General features: G+C 42.7%; 1 protein-coding gene across 2 annotated transcripts in view; it reads left to right on the top strand.

The window, feature by feature from the left end:
- Positions 1-27,220, top strand: part of dscama (Down syndrome cell adhesion molecule a) — a 168,334-nt gene that overhangs the window by 96,948 nt on the left and 44,166 nt on the right. For both annotated transcript variants that reach the window (XM_014197409.3, XM_014197410.3), the window contains exons 4-10: positions 2,922-3,068; positions 3,309-3,587; positions 3,744-4,019; positions 11,662-11,958; positions 16,825-17,100; positions 18,958-19,236; positions 22,844-22,963. In XM_014197409.3, the coding sequence (XP_014052884.3) occupies positions 2,922-3,068; positions 3,309-3,587; positions 3,744-4,019; positions 11,662-11,958; positions 16,825-17,100; positions 18,958-19,236; positions 22,844-22,963 (1,674 nt within the window). The remainder of the gene's footprint in view (positions 1-2,921; positions 3,069-3,308; positions 3,588-3,743; positions 4,020-11,661; positions 11,959-16,824; positions 17,101-18,957; positions 19,237-22,843; positions 22,964-27,220) is intronic.

The raw sequence follows: 27,220 nt of genomic DNA, 5'->3' as shown, positions 1-27,220 counted from the left end.
AAGCATTGGAGTCAACATGGGCCAGCATGGAACGCTTTCAACACCTTGTAGAATCCATTCCCCGACAAATTGAGACTGTTCTGAGGGCAACTCAATATTAGGAAGATATTATTTTCTTTTTTCATTTGAAATCATCATTTTTACGTTTCTTTTGACATTTTTAGTCATTTAGCAGACGCTCTTATCCAGAGCGACTTACAGTAGTGAATGCATACATTTTATTTATTTATTATTTATTTATTTTTAATTTTTTTGTACTGGCCCCCCGTGGGAATACGAACCCACAACCCTGGCGTTGCACACACCATGCTGGCGTTGCAAACACCATGCTCTACCAACTGAGCCACAGGGAAGGCCCTGCAGATTAAAAGTGTTAGCTTCTCTTTTTCTCCCTCTTGGACCATGCAGTGCGGGTAGCAAAAGAGATCGCTGTCCTCATTATGAAATTATCAACTTTACCCTGTATATCTAAAAATGACCATAAATACTGACTGTTTCAAACCAAATTTGCTGATAGTGAATCTGAACAATCCAAATAAAATGTAATGCAAGCCCCGATCAGCATGTAGCCTACTTATAGCCAGATGAGAGTTGTCTCCATGTCAGGCGTGTGCGTACTTGTGGTGAAGTCAGGTGCAGGAGAGCAGAGAATTGTGAACAGGCGCACACTTTATTTCGTCAGGAGAAATATACAGACGGACGCAGCTGCGTCAAAAACCTCCAGCCAACAAGGCAAAGTGTAACACGCGTAAAAACAGTCACAAAACATCAATGTTTAACAATTCATACAAGCTTTGTGAAAATAACACGGAAAATAACGAACGCCAGCCTGGCGCGTTACAAAACACGTAACTCACAAACAATCACACACAAAGACATGAGGGGTAACAGAGGAATAAATACATGTAGTGTGATTGGGGAATGAAAACCAGGTGTGCAGGGAACAAGACAAAATGAAAGGAAAAATGAAAAATGGAGCGGCGATGGCTAGAAAGCCGGTGTCGTCGACCACTGAACGCCGCCCGAACAAGGAGAGGAGCCGACTTCGGCTAAAGTTGTGACACTCCAGCAGTAGTTTAGGCTACTTTTATGCCGGTAAAAAAACATTTAGTTGTTACTCAACTAATAAAGCCTAATACTATGCAAGCCATTTAATAAATATTTGAATGTTGAAGGTGACACAAACATGTGCCACATCAGGAATAGGTCTACCTCTCATTGGTCATCGTGCGAAGCTGCCCACAGTGTGCAGTTAGGCTGCTGATATTGCCCGGGGTTGTTCAGCATGCAAAATGACTTGTAGATTAACGACTGTCAACATCATCTGCAGTTTAGTTCGACACTGAAGGAGAGGATGCATTTGTCACAAAAGATTAAAGGTATTTTTGGAAGCTAGAAAGAAAGTAATATGACCAAAATATTTTAATGAACCAGTGATTCGTAAGGTTTGAATCGATTTTCTGATCGATGAATGCTACATTTGGATCGTTTTGGAGTTTGTTAGACTGCCACAACATGCACTCAAACATTTGAACTGGGAACCGATGCTTATCGGTGAATCAATTCCTAGTTGTAATCTCATTGGTCAACGTCTCAACAAAATATTACCCAATTATCCACATTGAAATGACCTGGCGTGCCCAGTGGAAAAACAATACAGTATGTCGCAATACAAATGTTTCCCTTTCTATATCAAAAAGAAAATTCGGGCAAAATATGTTGAAAATAGTGTAGATTGAAGCAGTGCTGTAATGGGTTTTGTGTTTTTGAGACAATATTCTATAAGAGGTGTCGGTCACTGAACTGATTCTCATAGCTTCAATACTGACTGGCATAGTCTAGATGGGAAGGAAATGGGAGGTACTGTACACATGCCATCCCCAACACCATCCCAAACAGTATCCTCTATCATCTGTGACTGAGGAATATCCTCCCAGCCTGCTATGACAGCTCCGGCAGCCATCAGGCATTAGCCCTCCTACACGTTGACGACTTCCCCCCATTCCCAGCTTTCCCACCAATTAGCATGATATTAGCACAGCCGACCTGAGCTGCGCCGTGCCACGGTGCCATATCAAAGCTCTGTGCAATCTCTATCCCTGGGTCACTCTGCTTTAGTCTGAGAAAGAGAGCGCTACATGATAAAGAGCTGTGTTAGACTGCCACAACACAACACTGTCATATTTCCTCTCAAATGTGTTCATCTAAATGGGCTGGAACTGGTGTTCAGTGTTTGTAGTCTCATGGCCAGGCAAATATTTACAAAGCCACTTTGATATTCTATGTACTACTGTTAGTAGGGCTTTGAGTGTTTTTATAGTGTCTACACAGGGTGGTGTTGTCATAGACTTCAGCCACCCTAGTCAAAGACTGTTCTCTCTGCTACCGCATGGCAAGAGGTAACGGAGCGCCAAGTCTAGGTCCAAGAGGCTTCTAAACAGCTTCTACCCCCAAGCCATAAGACTACTAAACATCTATTCAAATGGCTACCCAGACATTCTTGCATTGCACCCCTCTTTTACGCTGCTGTTACTCTCTGTTATTATCTATGCCTAAGTCACATTAATAACTCTACCCACATATATATATTACCTCAATTACCTCGACTAACCGGTGCCCCCGCACATTGACTCTGTACCGGTACCCCCTGTATATAGCCTCGCTATTGTTATTTTACTGCTGCTCTTTAATTATTTGTTACTTTATTTTTTTTATTTTTGGGGTATTTTCTTAAAACTGCATTGTTGGTTAAGAGCTTGTAAGTAAGCATTTCACTGTATTCGGCGCATGTGACCAATACAATTTGATTTGATTCCATTCTGGTGTGAATTTCAATTCAAAAGCAAAGCTACAGATGGTTGTACAGCATGTTGCTGTATGTACAGTATGTCTAACGATGTGATGTATGTTTTGTCTTGCAGCGCCTAGGTTCCTCATCACCTCCACAGGAGCCCTGTACATCCTGGACGTGCAGAATGAGGATGGATTGTATAACTACAGGTGTATGACACGCCACCGCTACACAGGAGAGACCAGGCAGAGCAACAGTGCACGCCTCTTTTTGTCAGGTAAGCAGAGGGACATTACAGTTTGGATGCCTTTCTGTTGTGCAAGTCTGGGTGCCACTGTTTGCATGGAATACACTCTGAATATTGCTAGGTTTGACTATTGTTTCCCTTCACTCCTTCAGTCTGAACCTGCTCCAAGCTAGTTAACAGAGTATGGCTAACAATGCATACCTTTGACCATGCTACAGTATGCATTAAATATTGAATCCATCTCACCTTTGGCCATTGCTCCTCCCTCAGACCCCACTAACTCGGCGCCGGCCATCCTGGATGGCTTTGAGCGTCGTGAGGTGATGACATCACACCGGGTGGAGCTGCCATGCAAGGCATCTGGTCACCCGGCCCCCAAATATCGCTGGCTGAAGGACAACCGACCGCTGGAGCCGGACAGCCGCTTCAGGCAGAGTGTGACGGGCCTGCTGATCGAGAGGGCCCAGCCCAGTGACACGGGAAGCTACGTGTGTGAGGTGTGGAACAGCTATGGCAATGCAGAGGTGGTGGGGAGACTGCAGGTCAAAGGTCAGTAATAGACTGTGTGCAGCATGTTGTGCTAAATGTACAGTATGTTTGTTGTTAAGATGATGTTTGTCTTTGGAGTTTAAAATCCATTTCAGAGTTGATATGTATTTAGCTGACATAGAGTATGTCACATTGACATATGTGTAACTCTCCCAGAGCCGCTGAAGGCGGTGGTCAGCCCGAGGAAGGTGAAAGGCAGCGTGGGTAGCCAGGTGTCTCTGTCGTGCAGCGTGAGTGGCTCGGAGGAGTACGAGCTGTCCTGGTACCGGAATGGAGAGATCATCTACCCTGGAAACAGTGTCCGCATGACTGGAAACAACCGGGAGAACCTGGTCATGGCTGGGATGGCTAAGAGTGATGGAGGAGCCTACCAGTGCTTCGCCAGGAATGGCAAGATGTCCGCCCAGGACTTTGTCCAGGTCATCCTGGAAGGTCAGTACAATCAGTGGATGTCTGTGTGGTCAGGGAGTTATTTGATTACATATGAATGATGTTACTGTGAATAACAGTAGGGAACGTCTCTGAATGTGGGTTTTTGTGTTTAGGTATTTGAGTGTTTTTAGTGTATATGTGCGCGTGAGCGTTGTGTGACCATGCATAGTGTGTCCATACACTATGTGTGCTTGCCTGCATGTTTCTGTGTATGTTTGTGTGACTATGCAGAATGGGGGAACACCAACAATTGATCAGGTGTGTGTGTGTGTGTCTGTGTCTGTGTGTGTGTGCTAATGAGGGCTGCAGTAAAGCCCTGCCACAGCCCCTGTTATTAGATTATCAGAATGAGCCTCGCATTGCTCACATCGCCTGAGCTCCGTTGCTGGGGCAACTGTCTCCCATTGCCATGGACCAGTATAAAGACGGTATTGATAATCTATAATGGTGATGAGAAGGAGGAGGAACAATTTCAAAACCTCTCTCCACTCAGTTCTCTCGCTGGCCCACGTGTGAAATCCACACAGTATATTGAAATATACAGTATTAGTTTGAATGGACAGTATGTGCTCATCATGATCCCCATACAGACATTTCAATATATTTAACTTCAAGTAAAATGTATTTCAAATACATGTACATTTGCATTTTTGCTCAAGTGCATGTAATGCCTGACAATTCCAGAAATGCATGGCTATGACATCTAGGGCTCTATTTTAACAAACCTAACGCAATGGTAAATCTAAGCACAGGCGGAAGCACAATAGGTTCAGGGGAGTGTGAAAAACATTTTTGCTATTTTCACTATCACAATTATCGGCACACTTGCTGGCGTTGGTGCGGAAGGGCTGGGTTTTGATGAATAAGTTGTGGGTATGTCAAGTCTTGGCCCCTCACTGGCCAATCAGAACATGCTTTATGGCGAAATATGTGCTTGCTTTAAGTTGTGCATTTACGGTATTTTATGTATTTCCTTGGAGTCAACTCCAATGTTAGTCTGTTATAGTTTGTTAAATTATTTTCATTTTTTACTAGGTAAACCAGTTAAGAACACATTTTTATTTACAATGTCGGCCTACACCGGCCAAACCCAGATGACGCTGGGGCAATTGTTTCGCCGCCCTATGGGACTCCTAATCATGGCCGGTTGTGATACAGCCTGGATTTGAACCAGGGTGTTTGTAGTGACACCTCTAGCACTGAAATGTAGTGCCTTAGACCGTTGCGCCACTCAGGAGCCCAGAGTGAATGGAAATGGCTTACAGACACTAAATAACAAAATGAAGATCTATCTTTGCTAAATACGTTAACTTGAACCCATTTGCAGTCCACATTGTTCTAAGTAATTGCATGGCTTCAATAGCATTCACACTGATATAGGGGCTAGGCCAATTGTAAATTACATTATGGCTCAGCATGGACATGCCAAACATTTTCAATAAGCAAGATTCAATTCATTATTGATAAGGCCTAAAGAGGGAACTGTAAGAACCAACGCTGGAGTAGAGAAGCAGGTACAGAGAGTGAACATTTCATTTTGCACAGACATGGAACAGGACAGGAACAGCGTCAGAACCGGGTAACACAACGACATATGACAATTAATGCAGAAGCGGAGAACATAGCTGGGGAACAGACAGATACTGTATAGGGGAGGTAATGACACAGGTGATTGAGTCCAGGTGAGTCCAATGAATCGCTGATGTGTGTGACGAGGGAAGCAGGTGTGCGTAATGATGGTGGCAGGAGTGCATAATGGTGGGCAGCCTGGCGCCCTCGAGCGCCAGGGAGGGAGAGCGGGAGCAGGCGTGACAGGAACAAAAATAATAACTTATTAACAAAACATCAACTTGTTTGAAATAGGCTATGTCACACTTACAGGTACCATCATTTCTCCCTGTGGCCATATAATATTAAAACAACGAAGACAATGGAGGACAGTGCATACGGAAAGTATTCAGACCTCTTGACTTTTTACAGATTTTTTTACGTTACAGGTTTATTCTAAAATTGATTAAATTAAAAAGAAAAAACATAAATACCTTATTTATGTAAGTATTAAGACCCTTTGCTACGAGACTCGAAATTGAGCTCAGGTGCATCCTGTTCCCATTGATCATCCTTGAGATGTTTCTACAGCTTGATTGGAGTCCACCTATGGTAAATTCAATTGATTGGATATGATTTGGAAAGGCGCACACCTGTCTTTATAAGGTCCCATAGTTGACAGTGCATGTCAGAGCAAAAACCAAGCCATGAGGTTGAAGGAATTGTCCGTAGCGCACCGAGACAGGATTGTGTCGAGGCACAGATCTGGGGAAGGGTACCAAAACATTTCTGCAACATTGAAGGTCCCCAAGAACACAGTTGCCTCCATCATACTTAAATGGAGGAGGTTTGGAACCACCAAGACTCTTCCTAGAGCTGGCTGGCCACCCAAACTGACCAATCAGGGGAGAAGGGCCTTGGTCAGGGAGGTGACCAAGAATCCGTTGGTCACTCTGACCAAGCTCCAGAGAACTTTCCAGAAGGACAACCATCTCTGCAGCACTCCACCAATCAGATTTTTATGTTAGAGTGGCCAGACAGAAGTCACTCCTCAGTAAAAAAGTACTTGACAGCCCGCTTGGAGTTTGTCAAAAGGCACCTAAAGGACTCTCAGACCATGAGAAACAAGATTCTCTGGTCTGATGAAACCAAGATTGAACTCTTTGGCCTGAATAACAAGTGTCACGTCTGGAGGAAACCTGGCACCATCCCTGCGGTGAAGTATGGTGGTGGCAGCATCAGGCTGTGGGGATGTTTTTCAGTGGCAGAGACTGGGAGACTAGTCGGGATTGAGGGAAAGATGAACAGAGCAAAGTACAGAGAGATACTTGATGAAAACCTGCTCCAGAATGCTCAGGACCTCGGACTAGTTCACCTTCCAACAGGACAACGACCCTAAGCACACAACCAAGACAACGCAGGAGTGGCTTCAGGACTGAATGTCTTTCAGTGGCCCAGCCATATCCCGGACTTGAACCCGATCTAACATCTCTGGAGAGACCTTCAAATAGCTGTGCAGCGACGCTCCCCTTCCAACCTGACAGAGCTTGACAGGATATGCAGAGAAGAATGGGAGAAACTCCCAAATACAGGTGTGCCAAGCTTCATACCCAAGACTTGAGGCTGTAATCGCAGCCAACGGTGTTTCAAGAAAGTACTGAGTAAAGGGTCTGAATACTTATGTAAATGTGACATTTCAGTTTTTTATGTTTAATAAATGTGCAAAAGAAAATCTAAAAACCTGTTTTTGCTTTGTCATTGTGGGATATAGTGTGTAAACAATTTAAGTCATTTTAGAATAAGGCTGTAAAGTAACAAAATGTGGGAAAAGTGAAGGGGTCTGAATACTTTCTGAATGCACTGTAAATGCATTTAAATGCATTTGAGTGCTTTAGGTATGCTTTTGGCATGTGTTAAGTACAATAAAATCAATTTGGACAAAATGTATTGTAGCTGCGGCCACCTGTGGATCTGGAGATGTGGCTTGTTGGAGGCGTGGCCTTGAGTGAGTTTTGGTTAGGCCACCCATCTGAGAAAGTGTCATGTCAATTCATGTGTTATCTTGTACCTTGTTATTAAAGGTTTAGCTTGTACACTACCAGTTCTGTAGTCTTAATGAGACTGACATACACAAAGTGTACAAAACATTAGGGATACCTTCCTAATATTGAGTTGCACCCCCTTTTTCCCTCAGAACAGCCTCAATTTCTTGGGGCATGGACTCTACAAGGTGTCAAAAGCGTTCCAAAGGTATGCTGGCCCATGTTGACTCCAATGCTTCCAATAGTACTGTCAAGTTGGCTGGATGTCCTTTATGTGGTAGACCGTTCTTGATACACACAGGAAACTGTTGTGTGAAAAACCCAGCAGCGTTGCAGTTCTTGACACCCTCAAACTGGTGCACCAGGCACCTACTACCATACTGTACCATATTTACATATTTGTTACATACACAATCCATGTCTCAATTGTCTCAAGGCTTAAAAATCCTTCTTTAACCTGTCTCCTCCCCTTCATCTACACTGATTGAAGTATATTTAACAAGTGACATCAATAAGGCATCATACGTAGTTTTCACCTGGATCCACCTGGCCAGTCTATGTCATAGAAAGACCAGGTGTTCCTAAAGTTTTGTACACTCAGTGTAAGTGCATGTGATACTAAAGAGCTCCATTGTTAAAACAGTCACCATTCATTATAATTTGACAATTTTATATATATATATACTGCTCAAAAAAATAAAGGGAACACTTAAACAACACATCCTAGATCTGAATGAAAGAAATAATCTTATTAAATACTTTTTTTCTTTACATAGTTGAATGTGCTGACAACAAAATCACACAAAAATAATCAATGGAAATCCAATTTATCAACCCATGGAGGTCTGGATTTGGAGTCACACTCAAAATTAAAGTGGAAAACCACCCTACAGGCTGATCCAACTTTGATGTAATGTCCTTAAAACAAGTCAAAATGAGGCTCAGTAGTGTGTGTGGCCTCCACGTGCCTGTATGACCTCCCTACAACGCCTGGGCATGCTCCTGATGAGGTGGCGGATGGTCTCCTGAGGGATCTCCTCCCAGACCTGGACTAAAGCATCCGCCAACTCCTGGACAGTCTGTGGTGCAACGTGGCGTTGGTGGATGGAGCGAGACGTGATGTCCCTGATGTGCTCAATTGGATTCAGGTCTGGGGAACGGGCGGGCCAGTCCATAGCATCAATGCCTTCCTCTTGCAGGAACTGCTGACACACTCCAGCCACATGAGGTCTAGCATTGTCTTGCATTAGGAGGAACCCAGGGCCAACCGAACCAGCATATGGTCTCACAAGGGGTCTGAGGATCTCATCTCGGTACCTAATGGCAGTCAGGCTACCTCTGGCGAGCACATGGAGGGCTGTGCGGCCCCCCAAAGAAATGCCACCCCACACCATGACTGACCCACCGCCAAACCGGTCATGCTGGAGGATGTTGCAGGCATCAGAACGTTCTCCACGGCGTCTCCAGACTCTGTCACGTCTGTCACATGTGCTCAGTGTGAACCTGCTTTCATCTGTGAAGAGCACAGGGCGCCAGTGGCGAATTTGCCAATCTTGGTGTTCTCTGGCAAATGCCAAACGTCCTGCACGGTGTTGGGCTGTAAGCACAACCCCCACCTGTGGACGTCGGGCCCTCATACCACCCTCATGGAGTCTGTTTCTGACCGTTTGAGCAGACACATGCACATTTGTGGCCTGCTGGAGGTCATTTTGCAGGGCTCTGGCAGTGCTCCTCCTGCTCCTCCTTGCACAAAGGCGGAGGTAGCGGTCCTGCTGCTGGGTTGTTGCCCTCCTATGGCCTCCTCCACGTCTCCTGATGTACTGGCCTGTCTCCTGGTAGCGCCTCCATGCTCTGGACACTACGCTGACAGACACAGCAAACCTTCTTGCCACAGCTCGCATTGATGTGCCATCCTGGATGAGCTGCACTACCTGAGCCACTTGTGTGGGTTGTAGACTCCGTCTCATGCTACCACTAGAGTGAAAGCACCGCCAGCATTCAAAAGTGACCAAAACATCAGCCAGGAAGCATAGGAACTGAGAAGTGGTCTGCGGTCCCCACCTGCAGAACCACTCCTTTATTGGGGGTGTCTTGCTAATTGCCTATAATTTCCACCTGTTGTCTATTCCATTTGCACAACAGCATGTGAAATGTATTGTCAATCAGTGTTGCTTCCTAAGTGGACAGTTTGATTTCACAGAAGTGTGATTGACTTGGAGTTACATTGTGTTGTTTAAGTGTTCCCTTTATTTTTTTGAGCAGTGTATATATATATATATATATATTTGCCATACATTTTAATGTGACATATATTTCTTACAACTACAATAAAATGTAATATATTTCATAAGACAATTCCAAATACATTTACCAAATATATCAATAAATACATGTGAAAATATATTCTATAATACATTGCTTAGTGTATTTCAGAATGGATTTTGAAATACATTAAATCAATTTTGCATTTAACATATATTGGGATATAAATGTTGTATACATTTATATATACATTCTAAATACTTTCCAGTGTAATAGTGCCTGTGTGTAGCTGGTGTAGAGGAGTCAGGCGCAGGACAGCAGATATGAGTAATAAATGTAATTTACTCAAATATTAACAAATGCAATGCAATAATTCGAGCTCACAATAACGGACCGTATTACAAACAAACAATCACTCACAAACAAACATGGGGGAACAGAGGGTTAAATAATGAACAAGTAATTGGGGGAATGAAACCAGGTGTGTAAGACAAAACAAATGGAAAATGAAAAGTGGATCAGCGATGGCTAGAAGGCCGGTGACGTCGACCACCGAACGCCGCCCGAACAAGGAGAGGGACCGACTTCGACGGAAGTTGTGACATCCAGAATATATGTTGGAATGTATTTAAAATGTATTAAACACATTATTTGAACATTTTAATTAAAATATATTTTAAATATACTTAAAATAAATATACCTTTTTTCGTATGGGTCCCTCAATGCATGTGAATTAAAGTCAACTATTTTATTTCTCCCTGATTTACTGTACCTGCTAAACAGTGATGTTTACTTATTGTCAGCTAATGCACTGCTTCTTTGTATACACTCCAGGTAGAAATTGTCTGTAGACACATATCTACGATCAACTAACCCAAACCTAATCCTCACCTTCAAATCCAATTTAACCTTTAGGGGGAGAATATGCATCTGACCTTAGATCTGTAAATAGAAGAAACACCTTTAGCTCTAACCCACCTCCCATCTACTAGAACAGTGGTTCCCAACCTTTTTCGGTTACTGTACCACTAACTGAATTCTGCTCTGCCCAAAATACCCCTGAAGTGCTCCCTCGTGTGCATTTTAAGCTTATGGTCTAATGAGTCTTCTCAAGTTCCCCCAATGGATAAGCCAAGTACCAAGTCCTGGTACCCCTGGTTGGGAACCACTGTACTAGAAGAAAAACCTTCAGCTCTAATCCACCTCCCATCTACTAGAAGAAACACCTTTAGCTCTAATCCACCTCCCATCGACTAGAAGAAACACGTTTGCCTCGAATCCACCTCCCATCTACTATAACACCTTGAGCTCTAACCCACGTCCCATCTACTAGAACATTCACCTTAAGCTCTAGCCCACCTCCCATCTACTAGAACATTCACCTTTAGCTCTAGCCCACCTCCCATCTACTAGAAGAAACACCTTTAGCTCTAATCCACCTCCCATCTACCAGAAGAAACACCTTTAGCTCTAACCCACCTCCAATCTACCAGAAGAAACACCTTTAGCTCTAACCCACCTCCCATCTACTAGAAGAAACACCTTTAGCTCTAACCCACCTCCCAGCTACTAGAAGAAACACATTTAGCTCTAACCCATCTCCCATCTACTAGAAGAAACACCTTTAGCTCTAACCCACCTCCCATCTACTAGAAGATACAACTTTAGCTCTAATCCACCTCCCATCTACTAGAACACCTTTAGCTCTATCCCGCCCCACATCTACTAGAAGAAACACCTTTAGCTCTAACCCACCTCCCATATTGTCTCTCTCTCCCCTTCTCTCCAGATGGCACGCCCAAGATCATCTCCTCCTTCAGTGAGAAAGTGTTTGGAACCAATGAGTTTGTGTCACTGTTCTGCACGGTGAAAGGCACTCCGGAGCCCAGGGTGACGTGGACGCTGGACGATGAGCCGGTGATCAGGGACTCCCGCCACCGGATCAGCCACTACACCAACCAGGAGGGCCATGTGGTCAGCCACCTGAACATCAGCCAGACCACGGGGCCGGACGGGGGTGTCTACCGGTGCATCTGCAACAATTCGGCCGGGGCGGTCTCCTACCAGGCGCGAATAAACGTAAGAGGTGCTTGTCAGATCAGCTCCTCCAAAACAATTACATTTTACACATGTTTATGAATGAATTTGTTGTTTTTGTTGTTTTTCCTGATGCGTGTTTTTTTTTGCTAAGCTCCTTTGAGTGTGCCTGAATAACCTCTTTTGAGCTCTTTCCAGGGTCTCTATGTTGGTTGTGTGTGTTTTCTGTGTGTGCTGTGTTAGTTGTGCACCATTTGTTTGTTTCTTTCCTTCATGTTTTGTTTACGTATGTCATCACAAAGAGGTGTACGTGTGTCTGGGTTTGTGTACTTGTGTGTCTTCCTCTGGGTGTGTGTTGATGTGTGTGTCTGTGTGTTCTATCTGGTCTGTTTTCCCCATCTGTCGTCCTGTCTGTGTCGATGTGGGTCTCTTTGTGTCAACTAGTTCCTCTGTCTGTCTGTCCCAATTTTTTCCCCTTTTGCTTTCATTTCCTATTCAGAACATGGCAAATTATCCTAGGGGCTCGTATAGTGCTGCGATCATCACTCTCTGCTGTCAGTGGTAACTTCTCTAATGCCCTATCTAACACCCGCTGATGGCTTGATATTGGGACACCATTAAGTTGATTTACACTTGCACTAGCATATGACTGAGGAGCAATCTACACTCAGCAGGGAGGTGCCAGGCAGCTTTAAAGCCAGCTACTGTAGGACTGACTGTCACCATGGTTTCTGGGGGTCTATCTAGAGACTCCAGGCCCTCCATCCTCTACTTAATGCTAATTCAAAACAGAGAAGGATAGGCATATGTGTTACGGATTGAATAACTCCTTTTGATGGTTTGCCCCATGGAAAGTAGAGTTGTCACAATACCAGTATCGCGATACTCAGAGGTATCGTGGCAAGGAAACAAAACATGAAGGAAAACAGTCCTAATGTTGGAAACAAGCAACCTTATGTTGTCAACTAGAATCACGTTTTTTTCCCAGGCTATAGCACACACTATTTTACATAGAGTAGGTTTTTTAAAGGACCAAAGAGTTTAGTCTGCTTTGTGTTTTCCTTTTTGCCATGGAAAATCTGTTTTTTGATTATTTTATTTTACCTTTATTTAATTAGGCAAGTCAGTTAAGAACAATTCTTATAATTATTAGGTATCCTAGTAACGCGATACTGGTATCATGACAACCCTACTGGAAATCACCATGTTGCAGCTTTAGCTTGGGCTTAGTGAAGGGATGTTAAAGTCTCCAGGTCAGTAGGCTAGCTAGCCTAGCGCAGAGCACAGCACTGAATGCAGCCAAGCATAGAAGATAAATCTCCACAGGTGCCATTGCGGAGATAGTGTAATGACTGTTTCTCGCATCGTTGGCTCCTTAATCGTGCTAAAGAGAGTAGCAGCGTGGATGCCTGTGCAATGCACTAGAGGTGCACACCACCACATAGTTAAACTGTCTTCTATTCGACAGTGCCTTCAAAGTATTCACACCACTTGACATTTTCCACATTTTGTTGTGTTACAGCCTTAATTTAAAATGGATTACATTGTTGTTGTTTTTGCCTACACACAATACCCCATCATGTCAAAGTGGAATTATGTTTTAAAAATGTATACAAATTAATCAAAAATGAAGAGCTGAAATGTCTTGAGTCAGTAAGTATTCAATCCTTTAGTTATGGCAAGCCTAAACAAGTTCAGGAGTAATCATTTGCTTAACAAGTTGCATGGACTCACTCTGTGTACAATAATAGTGTTTAACATGATTTTTGAATGACGACCTCATCTCTGTACCCCACACATACAATAATCTCTAAGGTCCCTCAGTCGAGCAGATTTAACCACAAAGACCAGGGGGGATTTCTAATGCTTCACAAAGAAGGGCACCTATTGGCAGATGGGTAAAAAAATAAAAAAACAGACATTGAATATCCATTTGAGCATGGTGAAGTTATGAATTACTCTTTGGATGGTGTATCAATACACCCAATCACTACAAAGACGCAGGTGTCCTTCCTAACTCAGTTGCCAGCAATAGCAGTGCGTGGGTAAAATAACTGGGAAAGCCAAGCCTGAACCTGTTTGTTCAAATGCCTTGCCACTGTGATATATAGGCCTAAGGCCAAGACAATAAGACACAGTGGCAGAATAAATTCAATCACACCTTTGTTTCATCACAAAACTGGAGAGCAACATCTGTCCGGTGGAGTCAGCAAAGGATATTGCATGTAACAAACAGTTAGTTACATTACCTACAGCATGGTCAATCAAGTTAATGTTTCCGACCTTTTCAGACTACTAACCCACTATTGATTTAGAACACTGGGGAGTTTCCGCAAGTCGCAATGAAAACAAGAGCTTCCTCCATTATTCCAGCACCATTTCAACTTCAACATTTCAACATCTTTAAATCACATATCACTAATACAGTGACAACTAAAAGATTCCAAAAACAATTTAGTCCAATCAATGTAAGCTAAATATCATGTGGCTGTCTATAGTACTAATTTGTGTGTGTGTGTGTGTGTGTGTGTGTGTCTGCGTGTAGAAGAAACCTGTTGGCTCACCCTACTTGTAGAGAAACGCCAATGCCGTCCTCTTCTCTTTCATGTTGCAGTAAAGGTGGACTCTGTCGTACAGTACACGCTTTTAGTTTTTGTTGTCTAAGGCTACCTGGTTAAAATACTTGCTCGCTAGCCAAACTTCCTTTCATGGGCAACGATTAGCCAGTTAGTTAACATTAGCCTACTACATCTATCTATATATTGAACTTCCATCCTCCCAGGCCAGAGGCACTATGTATGAATTTACGGTTGGATCAGAATTATCCTTATAATACTTGGCCAGTACAGAGAATTAAGTAAAACCACAAGTCCAAATCCCTATCTCCATCCATGGCTAATTTAGGAAAGGGACAATTTTAGCTAGCATGCTAACTAGCCACCATTGGACAACAACACAATGAGATGCAACAATTCAAGTTTATTTCTGTCAAATTACTTTTGGCTTGATGTGATGTGATTGTTGTGAAGCCAAATCCAAGCTGGTTTCCATTGACACTTTTTTTTAGTGCGCCAGGGCCATTCACAGTTGAGCTCAGTCAGTTTAGTGCTACGCTGATTGGCTGTTATTGCATATTTTTTTTATGAAGGGAGGCCAAATGGTTGATGGCTTCCCTTGCATTCAATACTACAGGTGGCAACAATATCATATTATTTTTGACCATACAGCATCAGAAAGATGGGCTATGCCTCCCATGTAGCGCAGCGGTCTAAGGCACTGCATCACAGTGTTACGGCGTCACTACATCCTGGTGTTCGATCCCAGGCTGTGTCACATCCGGTCGTGACCGGGACTCCCATAGGGCGGTTCACAATTGGCCCAGCCTCGTCCAGGTTAAGGTTTGGCTGGGGGGGCTTTACTTGGCTCATCGCGCTCTAGCGACTCCTCGTGGCGGGCTGGGCGCCTGCAGGCTGACCACGGTTGTAACTTGAACTGTGTTTCTTCCGACACGTTGGTGCAGCTGGCTTCCGGGTTAAGCGAGCAGGTGTTAAGAAGCGTGGCTTGGCAAGTCATGTTTCAGAAGACGCATGACTTGACCTTCGCCTCTCCTGAGCACATTGGGGAGTTGCGGGGATGAGACAAGATTGTAATTGGATCGTAATTGGATATCACGAAATTGGGGAGAATTTATTTATTTCAAAAGCTTGAAGACTTTTGAAAATAATAATGGGCAAATGTTGCACAATCCAGCTGTGGAAAGCTCTTTGAGACTTAGCCAGAAATACTCACAGCTGTAATCATTTGCAAAGGTGACTCTAACATGTATTGACTCTTGAATACTTATCTGATCAAGATATATAAGTGTATGATTTTCATAAATGTTTTACAAATGTTAGAATTTCTAGATCGTTAAGAAAAAATTACAATTAAATCCATTTTAATCCCACAAAATGTGGAAAAAGCCAAGGGGTGTAAATACTTTCTGAAGGCACTGTATCGAGCTACAGTATCCAAATGTAGATTAGTACAGTGTTTCCCCACCCTGGTCCTCGAGTACCCCCAACAGTACACATTTTTATTGAAACGCTGGACAAGCACACCTGATTCAACTTGTCAACTAATCATCAAGCCCTCATTGAGCTGAATGAAGTGTGTTTGTCCAGGGCTACAACAAAAATGTGTGCTGTTGGGGGTACTGGAGGACCAGGGTTGGGAAACACTGATCTACAGTATGTCAAATATACTTATAGTCAGTCAGTATCCCTGATAGGGGTTGTATTATGGAGTCATATTTGTTATATATGCTTTGGGTTTTCCAGCAGTGAAAGAGAGAGCAGGGGGAACATGAGTAATAGTTTTGATAATAGGTTCATGAGTGGAGAATGGGAACATTGTACTCTAATGCTTGTCAAACACAATCATGGCTGGCGTCTAGCAGGTGCTAGAACAGTATAATAATATTCACTTCACCTCAGAGAGAGTAAAATTGGAAGGTTGGTAAACCCCTTCTGGAACACTCAGCTATGGATAGGTCCCAGGACGAGGTGATTTTATATTGCTATTATTCCATAAGACTATTATAGGAAATAAATGGCAAGAATTTACATAAATGAGCACTGCTTTATAATAGAGAAGTATTTATTTTTGTAAATTGTTTTTTTAATGTAAATTCTTACCCTTTATTTACTAATTACAGGGAAAAGAGGTGTTGATATTATACCAATCTATTATCCACAGTAAGATATTGTTTTAATATGTTACAATCCCCAATAAATGTTTCCTTTGTCTTTCAGAATGAATCACTGTCTGTATCCATGGTTTTTGACACACTTCAACATCTCACACTTCTAAAGTTTCACATTTCTTAGCCTCAAAATCATTTTAAGAGAGGTATTTCTCTTCTGTCTCCTTTAAGGGCCTGCCAGCATACGACCAATGAAAAACCTCACCGCCATTGCTGGGCGGGACATGTATATCCACTGCCGCGTCATTGGCTACCCGTACTACTCCATCAAGTGGCACAAGGATGCCAACCTGCTCCCCTATAACCACCGGCAGCGGGCGTTTGAGAACAATGGCACGCTAAAGCTGTATGATGTACAGAAGGATGTGGATGAGGGAGAGTACACGTGTAGCGTGCTGGTCTCACCTTCTCTCTCCACCAGCCAAAGTGTGCACGTCAGTGTGAAAGGTACAGTACGCACTCAAACCAGGTCTCACTCTGCCAGACTCAGTTAATAAACATATAACGCAGGGCTCCCCGACCTAGAGCTACAGTACCAGTCAAAAGTTTGGACACACCTACTCATTCCATTGTTTTAATAAATGTATATTATTTACTACATTGTAGAATAATAGTGAAGACATCAAACTATGAAATAACACATGGAATCATGTAGTAACCAAAAAACGGTATATTTTATATTTGAGATTCTTCAAAGTAGCCACCCTTTGCCTTGATGTCAGCTTTGCACACTCTTGACATTCTCTCAACCAACTTCATGAGGTAGTCACCTGGAATGCATTTCAATTAACAGGTGTGCCTTGTTAAAAGTTAATTTGTGGAATTTCTTTCCTTTATGCGTTTCAGTTGTGTTGTGACAAGGTAGGTGTGGTATACAGAAGATAGCCCTATTTGGTAAAAGACGAAGTCCATATTATGGCTAGAACAGCTCAAATAAGCAAAGATAAATGACAGTCCATAATTTCTTTAAGACATGAAGGTCAGTCAATCCGGAAAATTTGCAGTGCAGTCGCAAAACCATCAAGCTCTATGATGAAACTGGCTTTCACGAGGACCGCCACAGGAAAGGAAGACCCAGAGTTACCTCTGCTGCAGAGGATAAGTTCATTAGAGTTAACTGCACCTCAGATTGCAGCCCAAATAAATGCTTCACAGAGTTCAAGTAACAGACACATCTCAACATCAACTGTTCAGAGGAGACTGCGTGAATCAGGCCTTCATGGTCAAACTGCTGCAAAGAAATCACTACTAAAGGACACCAATAAGAAGAAGAGACTTGCATGGACCAAGCTCCCGAGTGGCGCAGCGGTCTAAGGCGCAGCGTTTCAGTGCTAGAGGCGTCACTACAGACCCTGGTTTGATCCCGGACTGTGTCACATCTGGCTGCGATCAGGAGTCCCATAGGGCGGCGCACAATTGTCCCAGCGGCGTCTGGGTTAGAGGAGGGTTGGCCGGGGTAAGCTGTCATTGTAAAAGAAGAATTTGCTCTTAAAAAAAACAACAAAAAAAACACGAGAAATGGACATTAGACCGGTGGAAATCTGTCCTTTGGTCTGATGAGTACAAATTTGAGATTTGTCGTGTCTTTGTGAGACGCAGAGTTGGTGAACGGATGATGTCCATATGTGTGGTTCCCACCGTGAAGCATGGAGAAGAAGGTATGATGGTGTGGGGGTGCTTGCTGGTGACACTGTTGGTGATTTACACGTTAACGAGTGTGCAAGGCGGGGGAAATCACGCTGGCTACGGCCCTAGACAAAGCTGGGAACACTGTCATTCCCACTCTGCCTAATTTGCCTCTCGGCTGCTTAGCATTCCGAGGCTGAGGAGAGGAGAGGAGAGGGAATCCCCAGGAGCCCATTATGCCTACTTTGTTGTGAATTAAATAAGCGCTGAAGTGCTGCTTATTCCAATGTTATTTTAAATCATTAATTCTCCAAAGCATCTGTTTCTCACGATGTCTACAGTGTCCCTAGAGAGAGAGAGGGAGAGGGAGAGCACATCCATGCTCATGCAGTCAGGCATATTCGTGTTATTTCAGTGAGAATTCTGCCTCCCCACAATGGGAAATATAATCAGTTTATCTCTCTCACTTGCATCTCCACTGTGTTAAGCCATGCTATTAATAAGGTGATGGACTGGATGTGATGATGGTTGATTAGGGAAATCTTTTCACAGGGGTTTCACAGGATGGTACCTGCTAAACTTACAATGCACAAATACAACTGACTGAGTTGAATCCTTGCTTTTAGAGACATAAATAAATATGCTTGCCTTAACTCAACCCCTCTCTTTCTTCCGTAGTTCCTCCCACCATCCATCCCTTCGAGTTCCCTCGTTTCTCCATCGGCCAGCGTGTGTTCATTCCATGTGTGGTGATGTCAGGTGACCAGCCTGTCTTCATCACATGGCAGAAGGACGGTCAGCCAATCCCGGCCAGCCTGAGTGTAACCATCGACAACATAGACTTCACCAGCTCCCTGCGTATCTCCAACCTGTCTCTCCTGCACAATGGCAACTACACCTGCATTGCACGCAACCAGGCCGCCATCGTGGAACACCAGAGTCAGCTCATTGTCAGGGGTGAGGGAGGAGGGGAGGGAGAAAGGGTGGAGGTGGGCTGGGAGGGGCGGGGTGGAGAGGGGTGAGAAGGGGAGAGAGGGAGGGAGGGAGGGAGGATGGGGAAAAGGGGCGAGAAGGCTTGACAGTATTTTGCTAGATACAACTCTCTTCATATGTTCCCCTACAGTTGGAGTGGATCCAAATCAACCTACCACTAGGCCTATGTTGGGTATAGCTCAGGAAAACCTGGCAAAACTATATGCTTAAACAAAATATAACCCTAACATGCTGACCAGACCGCACGAACGCGTGCGCCCACGTGCGCTATCTCACGCAAGTTGATTTTGTCCACCCACACCAGTAGCGATCAGGACACGCAGGTTGAAACAAACTCTGAACCAATTATATTAATTTGCTGTTGCTAGCTAATTTGTCCTGGGATATAAACATTGGGTTGTTATTTTACCTGTAATTCACAAGGTTCTCCACTCCGTCAATTAATCCACAGATAAAACCGAATTTGTTTCTAGTCATCTCCTCCTTCCTTCAAACTGCTTCTTCTTTGGACTTCATATGGCGGTTGGCAACCTACTTTAAGGTGCGTTACCATAACTGACCGGAGTGTGGACCTCAATTCATCTTTTAATCACCCATGTGGGTATATGCTCCTAAAAATCTATGAGGAGATGGCATTGGGTGTATGCCCCTATAAAACAATGAGGATATAGAATAGAATAGAATAAAACTTTATTGTCCATCCAGGATGGACATTTATTTTTTTTGGCATCACCTTCATTAAAATAATCAGACATTCTCACATCATACACATTTAAACCATCATGTCCATCATGTTGCATACACTAAAAACATAGAAGACATTAATACATTCATTCACAAACAACCGGTGTCCCAACTGCACTAGATACAGTTGAAGTTGGAAGTTTACATACACTTAGGTTGGAGTCATTAAAACTTTTTTTTCAACCACTCCACACATTTCTTGTTAACAAACTATAGTTTTGGCAAGTCGGTTAGGACATTTACTTTGTGCATGATACAAGTAATATTTCCAACAATTGTTTACAGACAGATTATTTCACTTATCATTCACTGTATCACAATTCCAGTGGGTCAGAAGTTTACATACACTAAGTTGACTGCCTTTAAACAGCTTCGAAAATTCCAGAAAATGATGTCATGGCTTTAGAAGCTTCTGATAGGCTAATTGACATAATTTGAGTCAATCAAGGCCTACCTTCAAACTCAGTGCCTCTTTGCTTGACATCATGGGAAAATCAAAAGAAATCAGCCAAGACCTCAAAAAAATTAAATGGTATACCTCCACAAGTCTGGTTCATCCTTGGAAGCAATTTCCAAACGCCTGAAGGTACCATGTTCATCTGTACAAACAATAGTACGCAAGTATAAACACCATGGGACCATGCAGCTGTCATACCGCTCAGGAAGGAGATGCGTTCTGTCTCCTAGAGATGAACGTACTTTGGTGCGAAAGTGCAAATCAATCCCAGAACAACAGCAAAGGACCTCATGAAGATGCTGGAGGAAGCCGGTACAAAAGTATCTATATCCACAGTAAAACGAGTCCTATATCGACATAACCTGAAAGGCCGCTCAGCAAGGAAGAAGCCACTGCTCCAAAACCGCCATAAAAAAGCCAGACTACGGTTTGCAACTGCACATGGGGACAAAGATTGTACTTTTTGGACAAATGTCCTCTGGTCTGATGAAACAAAAATTTAACTGTTTGGCCATAATGACCATCGTTATGTTTGGAGGAAAAAGGGGGACGCTTGCAAGCCGAAGAACACTATCCCAACTGTGAAGCACGGGGGTGGCAGCATCATGTTGTGGGGGTGCTTTGCTACAGGAGGGACTGGTGCACTTCACAAACTAGATGGCATCATGAGGAAAGAAAATTAAGTGGATATATTTAAGCAACATCTCAAGATCAGTCAGGAAGTTAAAGCTTGGTCGTAAATGGGTCTTCCAAATGGACAATGACCCCAAGCATGCTTCCAAAGTTGTGGCAAAATGGCTAAAGGACAACAAAGTCAAGGTATTGTGGCATCACAAAGCCCTGACCTCACTCCTATAGAAAATTTGTGGGCAGAACTGAAGAAGCGTGTGCGAGCAAGGAGGCTTAGAAACCTGACTCAGTTACACCAGCTCTGTCAGGAGGAATGGGCCAAAATTCACCCAACTTATTGTGGGAAGCTTGTGGAAGGCTACCTGAAACGTTTGACCCAAGTAAATTTTTTTAAAGGCAATGCTACCAAATACTAATTGAGTGTATGTATACTTCTGACCCACTGCGAATGTGATGAAAGAAATAAAAGCTGAAATAAATCATTCTCTCTACTATTATTCTGACATTTCACATTCTTAAAATAAAGTGGTGATCCTAACTGACCTTAAAAAACTGAGTTTAAATGTGTTTGGCTAAGGTGTATGTAAACTTCCGACGTCAACTGTATACCGATACAATTTATTTTGCATTTAGTAGTCCAACAGCACAAGGAACGAATTCATGTTTGAACATGTTCTTCTTCTTGGTCATGGGCTTTCTGAAGTGCCGGCCAGAGGGAAGCCTCTCAATCTGAGGGTGTAGAGGGTCGGAGGGGTCGCCAATGACAGCCAGTGGCTTCTTTTTGGTTGCCTTGTGGAACAGAATGTTCAAATATGCCTGTGGTCAACCAATTACTCTGCTGGCTGTGTTTACTATTCTGGTCAGTTTGATTTTGCTCCTCACACTCAGATTACCATACCAGACTGCCATATTGAACGTGAGGATGCTCTCCACCAAGCTGCTGTACACCCTCTCCAGAACATCCTGGCTGATCCCAAACCCCTTTAAGGCAGGACTTGCATCGCGTTGAGCGTCAGAAATAGAACCAAGTTCTATTTTAGCACCTGGCTTCGCAGATGCTCGCTGACGCGCATAAAACACCACGAGCAGTGTGGCTGCAATGATTGAATAACATGTATGTGTAAATTTATTTTGTAACACTCGAGCACGCGACCCTTTCGCTCTGGTCAGCATGTAATCCCAATAGCAGCGATTACCGTAATTTTATTTTAATGTTGTGATGTGAGATTCCACTACTGAAGGCTAATATGCATGGTTGGGGTTAATTCCATTTCAATTCCAGTCAATTCACAAAGGAAACTGAAATTCCAATTCTCTTCGATGTTTTTCAATGAGGAACAAATTTGAATTTGAATTTTGTTTACTTTATGAACTGACTGGAATTGAAATGGAATGGACCCCAACCCTGCTAATATGCTAACCTACGTTAGCATTGGCTCTTCTTGTTTTTCTTACACTCGGTGTGAAAATATATAATTTCTAATTTCCACTATTTAAGCCACAATGTATTACAAACTCAAACTAAAACACCATAACCGTATAACCAGTGTTAATCCAGGCTGCATTACATCCGGCCGGGATTGGGAGTCTCATAGGGAGGTAGACAATTGGCCCAGCGTCGTCCGGGTTAGGCCGGGGTAGGCCGTCATTGTAAATAACAATTTGTTCTTAACTGACTTGTCTAGTTAAATAAAGGTATACAATAATCAATTACCTTTTTTCTGTTCCTCTCCTAACCAGTCCCTCCCAAATTTGTGGTGCAGCCCAAGGACCAGGATGGCATCTATGGGAAAGCTGTGATCCTCAACTGCTCTGCAGAGGGATACCCCGTCCCTACCATAGTGTGGAAGTATTCCAAAGGTAAATAGCACCACAATATACACTCAGTGTACAAAACATTAGGAACACCTTCCTAATATTGAGTTGCACCCCCTTTTGCCCTCAAAACAGCCTCAATTTGTCAGGGCATGTACTCTATAAGGTGTCAATGTGTACCATAGAGGCACAGAAGTTAGTTAAAGGAAAAACAAAAATAAAAGGAGGAACTTATTCCAGAAAAATCGAGTTTAATATATTATACAAGTAAAGCGAAATGGATGGAATATTGGAAAAAATGCACCAAATAATGTTTTAATCTTCAACATAGAAATGCTACCTAAAATGATTGACTAAAACTTGTTACAAATGACGGAGTCACCCATGATTCATCAAACCATATTTTGAAAGAGGAAGCAAAGTACTTAAAGCATATGTATTAGTTTCAGTCACCTCCATCTCAACTAACCGAAGTTAATTGTATGGATTTTTTTTCTATTAATAATGTACAATTAACAGCTGTGCAGAAAGACTCATGTGAAGGCCAAATTACAGAGGAGGAACTTCTTGATGCAATTAAAGCCTTTAAGTCTGGAAAATTCCAGGGCTGGATGGCATACCAGTGGAGGTATACAAAACATTTTTTGAAATACTCAGAGGACTGTTTTATTAGCATGTTTTAACCACTCCTATAAAAATGGTAGATTATCAGATACTCAACAATTTTTTTTTACCTTTATTTAACTAGGCAAGTCAGTTAACAAATTCTTATTTTCAATGACAGCCTAGGAACAGTGGGTTAACTGCCTTGTTCAGGGGCAGAACAACACATTTTTACCTTGTCAGCTCAGGGATTCAATCTTGCAACCTTTCAGTTACTAGTCCAACGCTCTAACCACTAGGCTACATGCCGCTATTACTGAAACAGTATCCAAGTGGTAAATATTAAGACCTAGTCCATTGAAAAAAATTGAGTCCCCTTACACTTCAGTGTTGTGATGCAAAAATTCAAGCAAAATGCATAGAATTAAAAAGGTATTGTCGGATATTATTCATCCTAATCAGACAGGTTTTTTACATGGACGATATATTGGAGATAATATAGGACAAGTACTGGAAACAATAGAACACTATGAACATCTGGGAAATCAGGCCTGGTATTCATAGCTGACTTTGAAAAGGCTTTTGATTAAGTACAACTGGAATTGATATATATAAATGCCTGGAATATTTCAATTTTGGAGAATCTCTTATAAAATGGGTTAAAGTTATGTATAGTAACCCTATGTGTAAAATAGTAAATAATGGATACTTCTCGGAAAGTATTAAACTGTTAAGAGGAGTAAAACAAGGTTGTCCACTATCTGTGTATCTATTTATTATGGCCATCGAAATGTTAGCTAATAAAATCAGATCCAACAATAATATCAAGGGGTTAGAAATCCAGGGCTTAAAAACAAAGGTGTCATTGTACACTGATAATTCATGTTTTCTTTTAAATCCACAACTTGGATCCCTCCACAGCCTCATAGAGGATGTAGATACTTTTTCTAACCTCTCTGGATTACAACCAAATTGTGTTCTATATTACATATTGGATCACAAAAAAAATAAAACTTTTACATTACCGTGTAGTTTACCAATAAAATGGTCTGACGGTGATGTGGACATACTCGGTATACATATCCCCAAAGAAAGAAATGATCTCACTTCAATACATTTGAATAGAAAGTTAGCAAAAGTAGATAAGATCTTGCTACCATGGAAAGATAAATACCTGTATATTTGTGGAAAAATCACCCTGATTAACTTTTTAGTCATATCCCAGTTTACATATTTGCTTATGGTCTTGCCTACACCTAGTGACCTGTTTTTTTAAACTATATGAGCCCAAAATATTCAATTTTATTTGGAACAGCAAGCCAGACATAATTAAACGGGCCTATTTATATAATGAATATGTATTCAGAGGACAGAAATGATTAAATATTAAAGCATTAAACCTCTCACTAAAGGCGTCAGTCATACAAAAGTTATACTTAAAACTGGTTCTATAGCAGATTAGTAAAACTGTCTCACCCCATGTTCTAGAATGCCCTTTTCCCATTTCCCCTTTCAGATTACAACCTCTCACTTTCGGTTATTTGAAAATGAAATCATCTCCAAAATATGTATATTTTTAAACAAGCCATAGAAAGGTTGCAATTTCAGTTTAATCCACCATAAGAGAAAGAACAAATAATACAACATATATTGTGGTTAAACTCAAATATAGTAATTGATTAAAAGAACATTATTTTTTGAAATGTTATATAACTTTATAGAATCTTTTCCAATTATATCTTAAATAAACTCAGTAACAAAATAAACGACCTCTCACTGTCAACTGCGTTTATTTTCAGCAAACTTAACATGTTGTGGTATCCCAGGTGGTCTACCCCGGGGGATGGTAATAGAGGGGAGGTACGTGAGGCGACGTTGGCTCCCTCTGCTGGGAATACAGGAGCTGGGCACCCCGACACGGATAGCTCTAAGTGGGGGTAATTAGAGGAAAGTGCCAACCAGCCATGGAGGCCAAATAGAAGGAGCACGGTGCCACACCGCGAGAGAGAACGGGGAGAGACCGACACCAAGCCACAGTAGAGAAGAAGGACCAAGCCAAACCGAAGTGATTTTCTTTGTTATGTTTATTTTCTGTCTTAGCAAAGTTGTTTTTGCGGACTAAAACCTCCCTGTCTCTGTGTCAATCTCAGCACGCTCAACCCAACACCCCACGGTTTACCACAATGTGTAAATATTTGTATGAACATAACAACATTCAACAACTGAGACATAAACTGAACAAGTTCCACAGACATGTGACTAACAGAAATTGAATAATGTGTCCCTGAACAAAGGGGGATTCAAAATCAAAAGTAACAGTCAGTATCTGGTGTGGCTACCAGCTGCATTAAGTACTGCAGTGCATCTCCTCATGGACTGCACCAGATCAGATTTGCCAGGTCTTGCTGTGAGATGTTACCCCACTCTTCCACCAAGGCACGTGCAAGTTCCCGGACATTTCTGGGGTGAATGGCCCTAGCCCTCACCCTCCGATCCAACAGTTCCCAGATGTGCTCAATGGGATTGAAATTCGGCTCTTTGCTGGCCATGGCAAAACACTGACATTCCTGTCTTGCAGGAAATCACATACAGAATGAGCAGTATGGCTGGTGGCATTGTCATGCTGAAGGGTCATGTCAGGATGAGCCTGCAGGAAGGGTACCAAATGAGGGAGGAGGATGTCTTCCCTGTAACGCCGAGCGTTGAGATTGCCTGCAATGACAACAAGCTCAGTCCGATGATGCTGTGACACACCGCCTCAGACCATGACAGACCCTCCACCTCGATCATCACCCCTGGTGAGACAAAACTGCGCCTCGTCAGTGAAGAGCACTTTTTGCCAGTCCTGTCTGGTCCAGCGGCGGTGGGTTTGTGCCCATAGGCGACGTTGTTGCCGGTGATATCTGGTGAGGACCTGCCTTACAACAGGCCTACAAGCCCTCAGTCCAGCCTCTCTCAGCCTATTGCGGACAGTCTGAGCACTGATGGAGGGATTGTGCGTTCCTGGTGTAACTCGGGCAGTTGTTGTTGCCATCCCTTACCTATACCGCAGGAGTGATGTTCAGAAGTACCGATCCTGTGCAGGTGTTGTTACACGTGGTCCTGGCACTGCGAGGACAATCAGCTGTCCGCCCTGTCTCCCTGTAGCGCTGTCTTAGGCATCTCACAGTACGGACATTGCAATGTATTGCCCTGGCCACATCTGCAGTCCTCATGCCTCCTTGCAGCATGCCTAAGGCACGTTCACGCAGATGAGCAGGGACCCTGTGCATCTTTCTTTTGTTGTTTTTCAGAGTCAGTAGAAAGGCCTCTTTATTGTCCTGAGTTTTCATAACTGTGACCTTAATTGCATACCGTCTGTAAGCTGTTAGTGTCTTAACGACCGTTCCACAGGTGCACGTTCATTAATTGTTTATGGTTCATTGAACAAGCATGGGAAACAGTGTTTAAACCCTTTACAATGAAGATCTGTGAAGTTGACTTTTTGTTGTTGTTGACTTTTTCCACGTTTTGTTACGTTACAGCCTTATTCTAAAATAGATGAAATTGTTTTTTTTCTCTCCTTAATCTACACACAATACTCCATAATGACAAAGCAAAAACAGGTTTTTAGAAATTCTTGCAAATGTATCATAAATAAAAAATGGAAATATCACATTTACATAAGAATACCTAGACCCTGTACTCAAAGCAAAAACA

The sequence above is a fragment of the Salmo salar genome, chromosome 04 (genome assembly GCF_965601325.2).
Source record: "Salmo salar chromosome 04, fSalSal1, whole genome shotgun sequence".
NCBI lineage: Eukaryota > Metazoa > Chordata > Actinopteri > Salmoniformes > Salmonidae > Salmo > Salmo salar.
Note: the sequence above shows the minus strand (reverse complement) of the source record. Positions and strands in the feature narration are given on the sequence as shown.